We start from the raw sequence: 15164 nt of genomic DNA, 5'->3' as shown, positions 1-15164 counted from the left end.
GTTAATCCCTGTGTGGTATGATCTACTGCTTGGTTTCGGGTCTTACGGAATAAATCTACTTCAGCAAATAAGTTTTTGAAGACTCAAAAGAAGTAATTGATTTTGAGGGTTACCAGGGAGTAGAATGTGAATGAACTTGAATTTCTATTCAAAATGAATAAAGCCCCAGAACAAAGTCTGACTTAGTCCACTGTTATATTTGCTTAAGGGTGAAAGGTTTGCCTCTAATAGTGTGGAGAGACCATTGAGAGCTAATGAAAGAGCCCCCAGCAGTGCCTGGTATATTACCATGTGACAGATGTGCCACCACTGGATCCAGGAGATCTCTGACTTTCACCAGAAGCTCCACGAGAGAGCTTAAATTAAAGTTGCAGATTGAACATGCCAAATGTGAAAATTTAAGATCCGAAATGCTCTAAATCTGAAACTTTTTGAATACCAACCTGATGCTTAAAGAAATGCTCATTGGAGCATTTCAGATTTTGGGTGTTCGGTTTAGGGATGCTCAAACCATAAGTATAATGTGAATATTAAAAAAAAAAAAAAAAAAAAAACCCAAACACTTCTTGTCCCAAGCATTTTTGATAAGGGCTACTCAACATGTGCCATATACTGTGTAGCTTTTTCTTCCATGGTGGTGGCACACTTTTGGCTCTTACACCAACTTACATTGCTTCTTACTAAGATGCCCCTAAAGACTCCAAAAGAGAGGCAGCCATTTTGTTTACCCATTAGGGTAGTCCAAAGTCCTTGACACTCTGGGCTCACCATTCTGAGCCTGGGCGGGTCGACAAGGGTGGGGCCCCAAGGCCTGGGTAGTGCTAGCATTATTGCTGTTTTTTCTAGGGGGATGAGGCTTTGCAGGGGAGACCTGTTTCTTTAGGTCTTGTGACTGTTTTAAAACTCTTCCCTTTATATTAGGGCCTCATCCCACTAAAACAGATTTGCTTTCCAGATTCTGAATTCCCTTCATGTGAAATAGTGCATGGTGGTCTGACTAGTGGTTATGAGACAAAAGACAGAGTTTTTTCTAACTTTAATATTTTATGTGTCTTTTCTCTTTCCATTTTTCTTATAACTTCCTCATCTCTCTTTTCAGTTCTGGTATTATTTAGTGTTTCTGTAGGATGTTACAGCTGAGTTCCCTGTGACCATTTTTAGTAGTTACACAACAAATCATGTACAGAGCATGAGCCAGCACTTAGCCAGATAATGAAACGGAAGAACTCTGCCAAACTCAGCATCATAATTTCCCTTAATACAACTCTACTGTATCATTTAGTTTGGTCTCTTTTTAAAACTTGAGCCTCCATCAGTCTATTTTAGGGAAGGGTACTACAAGGTCTATTGCATAAATGATTTGAGTTGCAATTGAACTAAGAATACAATGAACCATTTCTTAGAGTTATTTTTTAGAAGAATGAGAAAGGGCTTATTTGAAAAAAAAAAAGTGTTTTCTGAATATAACTATCTTGGGTCTAAAATTTTTGCTCATTTCCTAAAGTCCTTTACCACTTTGGAACTGCTTTGTATTTTGTAGAACAGGTTTTGTATTCTAATATAGAAATTCTTAACTTGCCTTGCTACCTAAATTCAAATGCATTCCAGAATAATCGCTGGCACATAGTAGGTGTTCAGTAACTATTTGTTGACCCCATAGCTTTCTACATTTCTTCTTACTAGGGCATTGTCTCCTGTTAAGCATAATATTCAACAAATGTCACGTGCTATTCAGTGATTTTTCATTTCGTAGCCACTTGCATAACTTTTACCTCTTTAAAATCTAGCCATTTTGCAGTCTCATCAATGTGGAACCCAACTAAAATTAAAGTAGAAAATAACCAGTGCCTAAGATTACAGTTTCCTGTCATCTGGCAGGGAAACATGATACATCTGGGAAATCTTTTCATCACAAATGCTTGATAAGGTACAGTACTGGAATCCAATGTTGTGAGGTGACTGTCAGCAAGTTGCTTAATCTCTTTGGCTTTGGCTTTGGTTTTCTTATTTATCAAATGTGAGAGCAACACTCAGTGATCCTATGGTCCCTTCCAACTCTAAGACTTCTGTGAGCCTATGCTTCTCAAGCCACCTCTCCCCTCCAGTCCTGTTTGCTCCTTTATAAAAGGAGAGGGAGACATGTAGGGAAGTCTTAACAATCTGTGACTTTAAAGGAATGAACTTTTAGCTGTCCAGCAAATCTGGCTATCCAGAAAAGGCCATTCCTCCAGGGTATATTGGTTAGCCAAAATTTTACTGTACATTAATACATAGTTAGGACTAATTTAGTGCCTAGGAAAACATTTGGGAATGGTTAAAACTGTGGAAAAATCTTAATTCTTGGTAGGGAATGTTGACTTTAGTGTATACAATTACCATTTTATTGTTAACACGTATTCCCCCCTTTTAGGCTAGAGCCTTGTTTAGGATGAGGGGAATGGATGTGCGCACGCATCACGTAGGAGCCTGATTGTTTATTTTTTCTCCTGACACTACTAATCCCCTATTCCTGTTCCTAAGGGTACTGCTGATAAGTGATATCCAAAGTAACACTCCAGAGCAGGTGAAGTGCATTGCCGGGCTGCCCTGCATCCCAGCATCTGTTCCCTGTTGTGGTATCTGCCTCCAAAAGTCTATGTTTGCAGAACTGGTGGGTACTTATACAGAAGAATGCACTAATCCTCTGATATTGACTCCAAAAGAGGAGGGTAGGGCAGAAAGAATGAGGAGACAGGAACTTTTAATTAGCTGCTAGAATGCTATGCCTAGCCCCAATCCTTTCTAAGCATTGAAGAAAACAAGTGACTGGATGGAATCAGCTCTTCTATACCCCAAATAATTTCACCTTATAAAACTAGATGAAATGAAGTCCCATTTCTCTGGAGAGGATGGCCAGCCCAATCTGACTTGAGTAATGTTTCCGTCATTCTTCCTTTCCTTCCTCACGAACTTCCAGTGTACTGCCATATGGTGTCCCAATTTGTTTCCTCCCTCCCTCCCTTCCTTCCTTCCTTCCTTCCTTCCTTCCTCCCTCCCTCCCTCCCTCCCTCCCTCCCTCCCTCCCTCCCTCCCTCCCTCCCTTCCTTCCTTCCTTCCTTCCTTCCTTCCTTCCTTCCTTCCTTCCTTCCTTCGTCTCACTCTGTCACACAGTCTGGAGTGCAGTGGTAAGATCTCGGCTCACTGCAACCTCCATCTCCCAGCTTCAAGCAATTCTCCTGCCTCAGCCTTCTGAGTAGCTGGGACTACAGGCACACGCCACCATGCCCGGCTAATTTTTGTATTTTTAGTAGAGATGGGGGTTTCACCATACTGGCCAGGCTGGTCTCGAACTCCTGACCTCGCGATCCGCCAGCCTTGGCCTCCCAAAGTGCTGGGATTACAAGCGTGAGCCACCACACGCGGCAGCTGGTGTCCCAGTTTCTGCTTGATGTTTAAGCCCCTCTAAATTCAGGCCACACACATACTCCTGTGCACCTGACCTTATTTCCCACAATTTCCCAACCCCATTCTGAGATGCAGTGATATGTCCTGTACTCTCCTACAGGTTTTGTTCATTTCATTGAACTTACTTAGGATGCTCTCCCTTTGTTTGACCACTTAAGTCCAGCCCTTGTCTTGAAAATTTAACCAAAGCCCCACCTCTTTCATCAAGTGTTCCATGAACACTCTGTGCTTTAGTACTCCCAAGCCTTGGAAAGCCTTCACATACCCCCCAAGTTTAAGATTACTCATATTCTGCCCGGTAGAATGTGTTAACTTTGCCTTCTGCACAGCTCTTGGCACAGAACAGAAGACACCGTAGATATCCTTCTAAACCTTGATTTGGGGTTAGGGTTCAAAGGACAGCCTTGTAGTCAATGTGATTCAGAAGAAGATGTGCTTCTGTTCCAGTCTGGCAAAGACAAACACTGATGGTTGAGGCTATTAGCAGGGCGTGCATGGTGGGCACATGAAGGTAGTCTCCTCGACTGCATTTCATGGCTCACACTGGATAGTTATTTGTAAAAGGATTTTGAGATATTCGAGCAATTTATGTGTGTGAGAGAGAGACTCCAGGAGGGAAGGGGGTGTGGGGGAGGAATGGGTGTTTACAGGGTAGGAGTTGGTGTGCCTTGTTTGTTTTGGGTCATGTGATGTTCATCTCCCTCCTCTGCCCTGTCCAAGCACGTATCTTTTATCTAATCTACGTCTTCAGGAGGCAGTCCAGGCTTACTAATTGTGATCAATTACAACTCATTCTTAAGTTAATGGCCAAGTCTTCAGTGTCAGTGTGATAGAAGCAATTTCTGTCTCTATTTTAGCCCCACCACTACTGTCTTTTTTTCTTTTCACATATTAGGTAAACCCCACAGCCCAGTGTACCCATGCCCTGTTGAAGATGATCTACTGCTCCCACTGCCGGGGTCTCGTGACAGTGAAGCCATGTTACAACTACTGCTCAAACATCATGAGAGGCTGTTTGGCCAACCAAGGGGATCTCGATTTTGAATGGAACAATTTCATAGGTGAGCAAGTGATTAACATATTTGCGTTGCTAGAGATAGCTTAGCTTCCAGTCACAAGGAATGTTGTAATTGGCAGCTATGAAATTTGTTTGTTTTAGTGTTAGTTATTTAGTGTTTGTCAGAATCCTGACTATGTAGATCATACTCAACTACTTTGAGTATAGTAAAAACATTACTACAAGTGAATATTCCCTTGAACTAGTGGTGGCATTTCTGAAGGTAATAGGTACAGTGACTGCCAGGTTTTAATAACGAGAAAATGCTTTTTTCTCAGAGACAGAGTCTCTTTCTGTCACCTAGGCTGGAGTATAGCAGCACAGTCATAGCTGTGTGTAACCTGAAACTCCTGGGTTCAAGCGATCCTCCCACCCGCAGCCCCCCAAAAGCCCTGGGATTATAGGCATGAGCCACTCCCTGAGAAAGTGCCTTTTTGATATTTTCCCCCTAAAAGTCAGTTGTGTTTATGATTATAGGCTTGTATCCAAGTAAATGCTGGAGTACAGTACTCATGGAGTTGTAAAAGTGGCTTTTAAAATGTTATATCTGTTACACTGCAACCAAATCTTCTGCAAACAGGCCAGATATGTATTTGTTATTTGGATCAGGTGAAATCTGATTGAGAAATTTAGGGATTCTGTTTCTGTACACGATTCAGCAATAGTAGTCTGCTCTGGTGAGAGTGGAAGGACTTTAGCCCTGAGAATGTAAGGGATACGTATTCCTGCATATATCTTCCACCTAGAAAACCATTCTCAGAGCCCAGACAGCAGTGTAAATGAAGTGGCCAATTGCTGAGAGGGTTAGTTATGATTTTGGGGAAAGGACAAATTAAGGAGAATTTAAATGTCCAGTTGTCAATTACCTTGATGCCTGAAACAACAGTGACCAGTGTTGAAGTTCATTATGCTGAGTATTAGTAGGACCGCACACACATACTAACAGCTCACAAAAGGAAACTCACATTTTTCCCCACCCCAGTCACCTTTGCATAATTGCCAAATTTGAGTGTCTTTATAAGCACCTGTTTTTCACTTATTTGTCCAAATCATGGGAACATGCATGCAGTTTGCTAGCTTGTTTTTCTGGGGGGAAGTGAGGGGTGTTAAGGTTGGGGAATGCTTTTTAGTCTGTGTGAGAGCTAATTACCATATTAACTCCGTTTGAAAGTGCATCAATAAATTGGCTCCAACAGATTCTTAAGAACACTGACACAGGGAGAAAAAAAAGATGTGAATATTAAGCACTTCAGCACAATTGTAGCCTAAATAGCTCAAAGCTAGAAGACCTGAAAAAATCTTCTACACACAGAAAAGCAGAATCTCATGAAAGGGAAGGCATAAGACCAGCAAAGACACACAGGCCAAATGGCACATCATGCCCAGAATGAAGCCATGGGAGAAATTGTTGATTCAAAGTATTTCTCATGAAAGTAAAAACCCATAGCATTTCCAGATCTAAAGTCGCTATTTTTGTTTTTTTCTCTCTCTCTTTTATCCCATTCTCATCCCCACATCCAAATGTCAAGTTTGCAGTTCTCTTTTGCTAAGTTGAATTTTTAAAGAAAGTTCGTGATCCTCTTCAATTTCCCCTATAATTCACTGTTTCTCCAGGCAAGGTAGTAGAATTTGCCATATGGTACAAAAAAATGTATGGTGACAGTGATCAAATTTTGCTGACTTTTCTACACACACATTGGGAATGGAACGCAGAAGGGCATGGCCCTGCCACTATTTTGATACTCTAACATGTCTAGCAGCAGCTATAACTAAACTCATATCCTTATATTAAAATACAAATGCTCCTACGTATTTTTCCTAGAGTTTACAGGTCCATATCAAATCAAAACCACACTCTGGCTTTCTTAATTGATGTTTTAAATCAGTTACTCTGAAACAAAGAGGTCTTAAGTTGCTGCTGTTCTTGTTGTGCATTTTTTAAATTACATTTGTTGTCTTTGAAGAAACAAAATTAAACCCAAGTAGAAGTTGATAGGATTTCTGAATCGATTTTTCCCTAGTTATTTTAAGTGATAACTTTTTGGAGGGATGAGGTATATAGTTGTATCTAAACTTTGTTTTTAATGGGTATACTATTCTTTATTTCTAATAAGCAGATATAAAAGACCAGGAGTAATAGACATTGTTAATCTCCAGTGCTTTTTCATGAATTTTTCACAAGGGTTTAATTAATCTGCTTTGTGGTTGTAGAATTCAGTCCCAATTTACATGCCTCTGCTGTAAATTCTTTTTTTATTTCTTGTCTCTCTCCTTTTTTTTCTCTTTGCAAGGAATTTTTCTTTCCCCTTTAAATGACTGCAGCTAATGAATGGTCAAGGGCTTTTTCCCCCTTCTTTAAATCAGATCTTGGGGTTAAGTCGGGAAACTGCCTTTTGTTCTTCCAGTCAGGTCGTGAGGCTGAAGATGTGAGTTTGTGATTATTGGCAGTACAATGCAAAAGGAATCGCTTTCCCTAGTGAGAAGGGGATGCTTTGTTGCTGAGGGTGTGGGGGTAGACTCAGTGCCAGTGTCTTGAGCACTGAAATCATGCAGTTGGACTAGACCCTTTAAGAGACTAAGGATGAACCGGTTTTCCAAATCTGTCTTCTTGTTGCCATGCTCTTCCTCTCCTCTCTTAACTGCATCTGCAACTAGCCATGAATTGAGACCCTTTAGTAAATGTTGAAGTCTTGTCAACCTTTTATCAGGATGGATCCAAATAGTTAAAACACCTTGGAATTTGGTTTTATAAGAGGCTGGTTTATATGAAACCTTCACTTGGAAAAACAAACCAAATATCTGCCTTGCCCCTACCAACAAAAGTCAGTTTCTGGAGAATCATAAATTATGCTAAAGTCCACCTTGTTCTCCATCACATACTGTAGCTGTGTTAACACTCATTTGACTCAGGGCCAACCCCATTAATGTCGCATGTTGCTGCCAGTGGGAATTTAGTATGGGGATTGCTGGCGGGGGCACCAGCCAGGTCCTGGCAGGAGCCAGTCGGATATCCCACAAACAAGGGCCCCGTGGCTCGTATCAGCCAGAAGAAAACCCAAACTCCAAACCAGTCATCTTTGACTTTCTCTTGAGGCTTCTTATCAGGGCTGGCTGCTGTTACAGAAGAGCCGATTGATAGCCAATCATGACTTCCTCCAGGGTTAGAGGCAGCTTTGGCTCCCGGGCTGCAGACTGCAGGCAGAGTGCACTTCAGTTGCATTCTTCAGCTGCGCAGCATGCAACGCCATGGCACCGGCCCCAACAAAGGCCCAGCTTCCCCCTCCATTCCCAGGCCCTTGTGTATAGCCGGCTTGCTCAGAGTTTACAAAGACGCCAAAGAGCCAGAAGAATTGGGGTTTATGTTTCCTTTCAGTCTTTCACAAACACATTAGTGATCTGGCCATTCCTCGCCGCTAGGGGAATAAGGAGATACAAAATGCACTGGGTGTTGTTGTTGTTGTTGTTGTTGTTGATGTTGTTGTTTAAACGTATACATTTTAGATGTTTATTATCTGTCTATTCATAATCTTTTTATTGGGAGCAGGTGATTTCTTCTCAGCTTATGAAGGAATGTGCTTTCTGTACATGGCAGCCCTGATGATTTGACAATGATGAACACATTTAAGTTGTGCTCCACTTGTTTACAAAAGTCTCCTTTTGCTAGCACATCAAAAGCATTTTTTTCTCTCCTCTAGTACAATGGTATATTCATGCTTTCAGCCCTTACTTAGAGTTAGAAGCATCACTTGACTGGCGCTTACCACAATGCATTCTGAAACTTCATTTGTTATTACTGTTTTAAAAATTGCATTTCACGGAAATCTATTTGTGGTTTGTGACATCGGAATTGTAGTTTAGAGAAATGACCCCATGCATTCAAATGTTGTGTAGCATTTGTTCTAGGTTGAAGGTGAAAGGTTGATGACCAGATTTGGTTTCATTGATATGCTGATACCTATGCTCCTTTCCACTAGAAAGCTTAGGTAGAAGCTCAGCTGGGGGCTGCAGTTGTCAGCGGTGTTCTTTGGGAAGGGCACAATCTTCCGGAAACTAGCCCTTCTTTCTAGTAACCATCCTTGCACTACCTGAAGGTGATAGATAATGTTGGTCTAACTCCTTTCTTGCCATACACTAAGCACTAGAGTGTAAAGCAGGGATAAACAAGTTTAAAAGTTCACTGTTTGTCATTAATGAAGCATCCTTTTTGTCATTTGGGGTTTTCATTTCCAAGTTCTTCTAATTTTGTAAAACAGGTAGCAGGCAAAAATACTAAGCCTCATACTCCTTAGAAACATGTATGGCAAGAAAACAAAGACAATGTATTTTATTGAAGCGATTCAGTGCTTACTGGAAAATGCTAGACTACTCCAGAGTCTAAAGCAGGATAATCGGTGAAGATATATACTGTGAGCCCACTAATTTTGTATACTGTGTCTTGTGTCATCTTTTCACTTTGGGAAAAAAAAGGAGGTACATGCTTTAAGATCAATTGAGGCCATTTTATTTGCAATGAGAAGTTTTTCTTAATACAAAAATTGGATTATTCAAAGTTTTATTATTTGAAAAGTCATTAGAATTCCTAGGAATCCTTTCATTTGTATTTTCCAACAGTGCACTCAAGGATCTGAGAGGTTTTGTTTTTAAAAATGAAAGAAAAGAATTAATATGCCAGCATCTTAACTGATTTATGTTTTTGACTCTTATAAATGGAATGTGAAACGAAAAGATCCTAGGGAAGTCTCTGGGAGAACTGGCATGTTATTTTGCCTCCAGCCTTAGGTTTGTCTTCTGGGAGCTAACTAAGCCTTACAGTGACAGTGGCTGACACACGAATAATCAGTATTGAGGAAAGTTCCTGATTTGATTTCCTTGCTGTAGAACTAAGCCTTCATCTGGCCATTTCACACTTCAGAGAGCTAGTGTTACGTAGTGACTATATGCAGTTTGGTGTAAGGGAAATAGATATAAAAACATAAAAACAAGAATTCATTATGATCCATGTCTTACTTCCCCCGCCCCCATGCAGGAAACAGGAAAAAAAAATTAGATTGATTTACCCAAGGCCAAACTAATGATTGACTTTTTATGCTGTGTTGTTCTTCCCCAAACCTTATATTAGATGCTATGCTGATGGTGGCAGAAAGGCTAGAGGGTCCTTTCAACATTGAATCGGTCATGGATCCCATCGATGTGAAGATTTCTGATGCTATTATGAACATGCAGGATAATAGTGTTCAAGTGTCTCAGAAGGTAACGAAGGCAAGATGCTGGAAAGGGGAGCTGGGGAACCACCTCCTCCCTGCCCCGCCCCGTGTTGGCATGTGACTTCCCTAACATGACTACACTTACTCCAATGCAGGTTTTCCAGGGATGTGGACCCCCCAAGCCCCTCCCAGCTGGACGAATTTCTCGTTCCATCTCTGAAAGTGCCTTCAGTGCTCGCTTCAGACCACATCACCCCGAGGAACGCCCAACCACAGCAGCTGGCACTAGTTTGGACCGACTGGTGAGCATTTTGGCAGGAAGGGCCGTGTTTAATGACAGTGAACTGAAAACTCTTGCTCGGAATGAATTTTTAGCTGGAAGGCTGACAAGTGTGGGTCTTTCGGGTGTCACTTTTCAAGCAAATAGGATGTGGATGTCAGTCAATCTGCCTGTCCCATTTTCTAGCTCAGAAAGTTCCTGGGTAGTCAAGGAGTTATGATGCAATAAGTCTTGTCTCAAAACTTCTCTTTAGATTCACCATGCATTTACTGAACATCTAGTATGTGTCCATCACTGTGCTAGGCACAGAGAAGCTCAGAGAAATAAGGCAAATCCTTGTTCTCAAAAGGTACCAACAAGGAGGCAAAGAGGGAGAAGTAGATGTTCCAGGCTTATTAACATAAAATGATGTTTAGTAAACGCTGAGATGGGAGAAGAGTGAATAACTGTAGGCAAATTGCTTTATCCACAGTAATATGCAACAAAAATGTAAGAAAGTATTCCTACAGTAGTAGGAATACAGAAGAGGGAGTCTGCGGAGATAGGGATGGAGAGAAAGAGCAATAGCAGCTATGTTTCACAGAGTGCATAATATATGCGCTTGATCCTGACTCTAAAAGCCTTAGGAGAAGAGATTGCGTATTATCTTTGTGCCTACAGCATGGAACCTGGTAGGCCTCAGATGGTACTTACAATGAGGTGCACGAGGGATCTAGGCCACTCCTTTGGAACTTGCATTTCAACTATTCATTTGAGTGGTTTTGTACTTCTAAGATACAAATTGGAGTTGCATCTTCCTCTTCTAACTAAAGTTGAAAATGAATTGCATATCACTCTGGAGATACTTTGGAAATGGCCAGAAGGCACATTTGTAGGTAGTTTTGTCTTGTCTTACAATGATCCTTTTTTTGTTGTTTCATAATTAGGTTACTGATGTCAAGGAGAAACTGAAACAGGCCAAGAAATTCTGGTCCTCCCTTCCGAGCAACGTTTGCAATGATGAGAGGATGGCTGCAGGAAACGGCAATGAGGATGACTGCTGGAATGGGAAAGGCAAAAGCAGGTTAGTGTCTGTTGAATGAATTTGAAGTCTGTCCCTTCCTAGATGCCTGGGTGACCTTCAGAGAGGGTTCTCGCAATTGTCAACCGAGGCATCAGGAAGCAATTCACAGTAGGTAGCAACAACATGGAAGGCTTCTAGGCATTGTTAGGAACAGGCTTTGCACTGGGAGTGTTGAGAAGGCACCCAGTTACTTACAAAGAGTGCTGAGTCAAAAGTTTGATAGTAGTTATAGTCTCGTATTAGGGCCGTTCCAATAGTGTCATTATTTTAAAAATATTTAATGCCCGTTGCTCTTTGCCCAATGGCCTAGCCTAATAAATAACCAGTTCTCAAAGGTTCTATTCTCTGACTTGATGCCCTGTGTCCCTCCCTTAGACACTCAATAAGTTAGAGAAGTACCCATACTTTTGTTTGTTTGTTTGTTTGAGATGGAGTCTCGCTCTTTTGCCCAGACTGGAGTGTAGTGGCACAATCTTGGCTCACTGCAACCTCCACCTCCCGGGTTCAAGCAGTTCTCCTGCCTCAGCCTCCTGAGTAGCTAGGACTACAGGTGCCTGCCACCATGCCCGGCTAATTTTTTTTTTTTTTTTTTTTTTTTTTTTGTATTTTTAGTAGAGACGGGTTTTCACCATGTTAGCCAGGATGGTCTTGATCTTCTGACCTTGTGATTCGCCCTCCTCAGCCTCCCAAAGTGCTGGGATTACAGGTGTGAGCCACCACGCCCAGCCAGTACCCATACTTCTTTACTTCAACCCACCAACCTCCTCAAGAGGGATAGCTTCCTTCCTTCCTTCCTTCCATCCTTCCTTCCACAGAGTATCACTGTCAACCTGCTAGAATGCAGTGGCAAAATCTCGGCTCTCTGCAACCTCACTGCAATCTCAGCTGCTGGAAAGCAGTGGTGCAATCTCAGCTCACTGCAACCTTTGCCTCCTGGGTTCAAGTTAATTTTCTGTGTCAGCCTCCTGAGTATCTGGGATTACAGGCACACACCACCACATGCAGCTCATTTTTATATTTTCAGTAGAGACAGGGTTTCGCTATGTTGGCAGGGTTGGTCTTGAATGCCCGACCTCAAGTGATCCACCCACCTCAGCCTCCAGAAGTGCTGGGATAGCTTTCAAGAAGGTTTCCATCAAATTGGAGAAATGAGGAATCCACAGGAACAAGAAAGATTAGAGTTCATTAGGAATTGAAGAACTTCCATCTAATTTTGCTTAGTGGAAGTACTATAATCTAGCAGAAATATTTGATAATCTCTTGTATAATCTTGATAATCTTCAAGCCTGTAATCCCAGCACTTTGGGAGGCAGACAGATAAAATCTTTTTGCTTTACAAATCTTCTTACTGGGGTCATTTTACGTTCCAGGTACCTGTTTGCAGTGACAGGAAATGGATTAGCCAACCAGGGCAACAACCCAGAGGTCCAGGTTGACACCAGCAAACCAGACATACTGATCCTTCGTCAAATCATGGCTCTTCGAGTGATGACCAGCAAGATGAAGAATGCATACAATGGGAATGACGTGGACTTCTTTGATAACAGTAAGCATTTGTGGTTTGAAAGAACAAATTGCTCTTGTATGCCTTCTGATGAGAACAAGTGGAATGAAATTTCTATTCCATTTTTTTTAAACTAGGTGATGAAAGTAGTGGAGAAGGAAGTGGAAGTGGCTGTGAGTATCAGCAGTGCCCTTCAGAGTTTGACTATAATGCCACTGACCACGCTGGGAAGAGTGCCAATGAGAAAGCCGACAGTGCAGGTGTCCGTCCTGGGGCACAGGCCTACCTCCTCACTGCCTTCTGCATCTTGTTCCTGGTTATGCAGAGAGAGTGGAGATAATTCTCAAACTCTGAGAAAAAGTGTTCATCATCAAAAAGTTAAAAGGCACCAGTTATCACTTTTCTACCATCCTAGTGACTTTGCTTTTTAAATGAATGGACAACAATGTACAGTTTTTACTATGTGGCCACTGGTTTAAGAAATGCTGACTTTGTTTTTTCATTCAGTTTTGGGAGGAAAAGGGACTGTGCATTGAGTTGGTTCCTGCTCCCCCAAACCATGTTAAATGTGGCTAACAGTGTAGGTACAAGAACTATAGTTAGTTGTGCATTTGTGATTTTATCACTCTATTATTTGTTTGTATGTTTTTTTCTCATTTCATTTGTGGGTTTTTTTTTCCAACTATGATCTCACCTTGTTTCTTACAAGCAAACCAGGGTTCCTTCTTGGCATGTAACATGTACGTATTTCTGAAATATTAAATAGCTGTACAGAAGCAGGTTTTATTTATCATGTTATTAAAAGAAAAAGCCCAACAAGCAGTAAAATTTCCATTTCTCCCTGTTATTTTAGTTGCCTTATCTGGAGAGACGTGGAGGTGATTTTCTTTTTTTTAATTATTATTAAGTTAGGACAGAATGTGAGGACACGAGCAGGCTTCTGAGCCACTTGTCAGATTGTATTCAAAGCATCAATCCAAGAAGAAGGTTATACGTACTTCATTTATAGGTGGTAATTGGAAGAGACTGCAGACTACTGCTTTGAATGAGTTGAATTACATAAGCTAAGATCACTGTAGGTCCATTTCTTGAACCCACTTATATATAAACTGTAACCCATTTAGAAAAAGATTCTGGATATCCTCCCCCTTGAAGGATAGAAGGCGTTCAGGATGTCCCAGTTATCACATGTTCACACTTGGGTTTGGGGGTGTTTTTTAAAAACCAAGCAGGCTAGCTAGCCCACCGTGTGCTAGTTTTCATGTTCACACTGACCCTATTTGAATTAATATCCCAATGGCAGCAATAAGTGACCAACAATCTCACTTGATCCCCCTTGTTAGAGTGGTCCAGATTTCAAACCCAACTATGTACAGGGAGCTGTCTGGGAGCTAGCCAGAACTGGGGTACAGCCTGGGCTCAGGGAATAGCTGTCAACACTCGGGCAAAGTTTTTGTCTGTGCATGTGTATCTCCATTTGTTTTGGGATCCCAGTTTTTGTTTTAAGAGAGTATAAGGTGTTTCATTTGAGTCTTTTTCTTACCCGGCCCCCTCTTAACAGTAAAACAAAGGACTTGCCATGGTTCACAGCAATGTGCTGCGATCCAAGATATCAGCCAAGGAGCCCACTTAGGGGAGAACTAGGTGTCCAGATTTTTGTACGTGTTGTTTTTCTTCGGGGGTGGGGCGGGGTGGGAGTAGGTAGAGCTGAGAAGACTACATCTTAGCAGTGACCTTTAGCCATGTGGGTGAAGTGGCAAAGGCCATGGCCATATCTGTTGTCCCAGGCCAAAGACTAACAACTATCTTGGCCCCTTGGGAATCCCTTCCTTGTGTCCTTACCAAATGATAGCTCATAAAACTCTGATAATGTAACAAATCACTTTCAAAGGAGTTCCCAGAAGTCTTCAGAAAGACTAAAATTCTGTAAGTCTCTTCCTGCTTTAGACAGCCATTAAGATCCCAACTAATTTTACTGAACCTAAAACCCACAAAGAGGTTGTTTGTGTTATTGTTCAATCTTCAGTTGTAAGAGTAATTCTCTATTTTTATATTGAAACATAATTACTTGATAGCTCAGGGTCTACATTTCATTCAACTTTTTACACCAAATTCTGCAGAGTGGTCAAAATGGAATATTGGGGGCTGTTGTAAACAGAGGCTTAATTTTATTAGAAGTAGTCAGTTATTTATTAAAGCATGATGTTAATAAAATAGGCATATTCTGGCTGGTGTGTATAAGTGTTTTTTTTTTAAACAAATCACAGAAGACATAAAATTGAAAAGGCACTCCATTTATATATGAGGGAAAATAGATTGTAAATAGCTAAGGGGCCTTGTGAGAACTTGGAAAATGTGCTGATACTTAGTAACTACCTCAGTTGTGAGGAATTTCCTTTTTAGCTTAGACTGCTATTACTTTTACTTGGTAGAAATGAATCTGGTCTCCAAAATATGGCTCAGAGAGTTATCCCCATAGACCTTGTTAGATTGTTTTTAATTTAAAACCTTGAACTGTGCCCAGTTGTTTTCTTCCAGTCAAGTTCTCTAAACCAATAACGTTTTCCGAATTAAATATTCTTGAAGGTTCTTCTGGACTCTTACTGATTTGT

At 41.3% G+C, this 15164-nt stretch overlaps 1 protein-coding gene across 1 annotated transcript in view; it reads left to right on the top strand.

Moving 5' to 3' along the window:
• Positions 1-14779, top strand: part of GPC4 (glypican 4) — a 119532-nt gene extending 104753 nt beyond the window's left edge. The window contains exons 4-9 of the mRNA XM_050777322.1: positions 4340-4505; positions 9621-9751; positions 9861-10007; positions 10912-11048; positions 12419-12594; positions 12690-14779. Coding sequence (XP_050633279.1) covers positions 4340-4505; positions 9621-9751; positions 9861-10007; positions 10912-11048; positions 12419-12594; positions 12690-12892 — 960 coding nt within the window. The 3' untranslated portion in view covers positions 12893-14779. The remainder of the gene's footprint in view (positions 1-4339; positions 4506-9620; positions 9752-9860; positions 10008-10911; positions 11049-12418; positions 12595-12689) is intronic.
• The last annotated feature ends 385 nt before the right edge of the window (positions 14780-15164 follow it).

This window comes from Macaca thibetana, chromosome X (genome assembly GCF_024542745.1).
Source record: "Macaca thibetana thibetana isolate TM-01 chromosome X, ASM2454274v1, whole genome shotgun sequence".
Lineage (NCBI taxonomy): Eukaryota > Metazoa > Chordata > Mammalia > Primates > Cercopithecidae > Macaca > Macaca thibetana.
The sequence above is the reverse complement of the archived record's forward strand: the minus strand, read 5'-3'. Positions and strand labels throughout refer to the sequence as shown.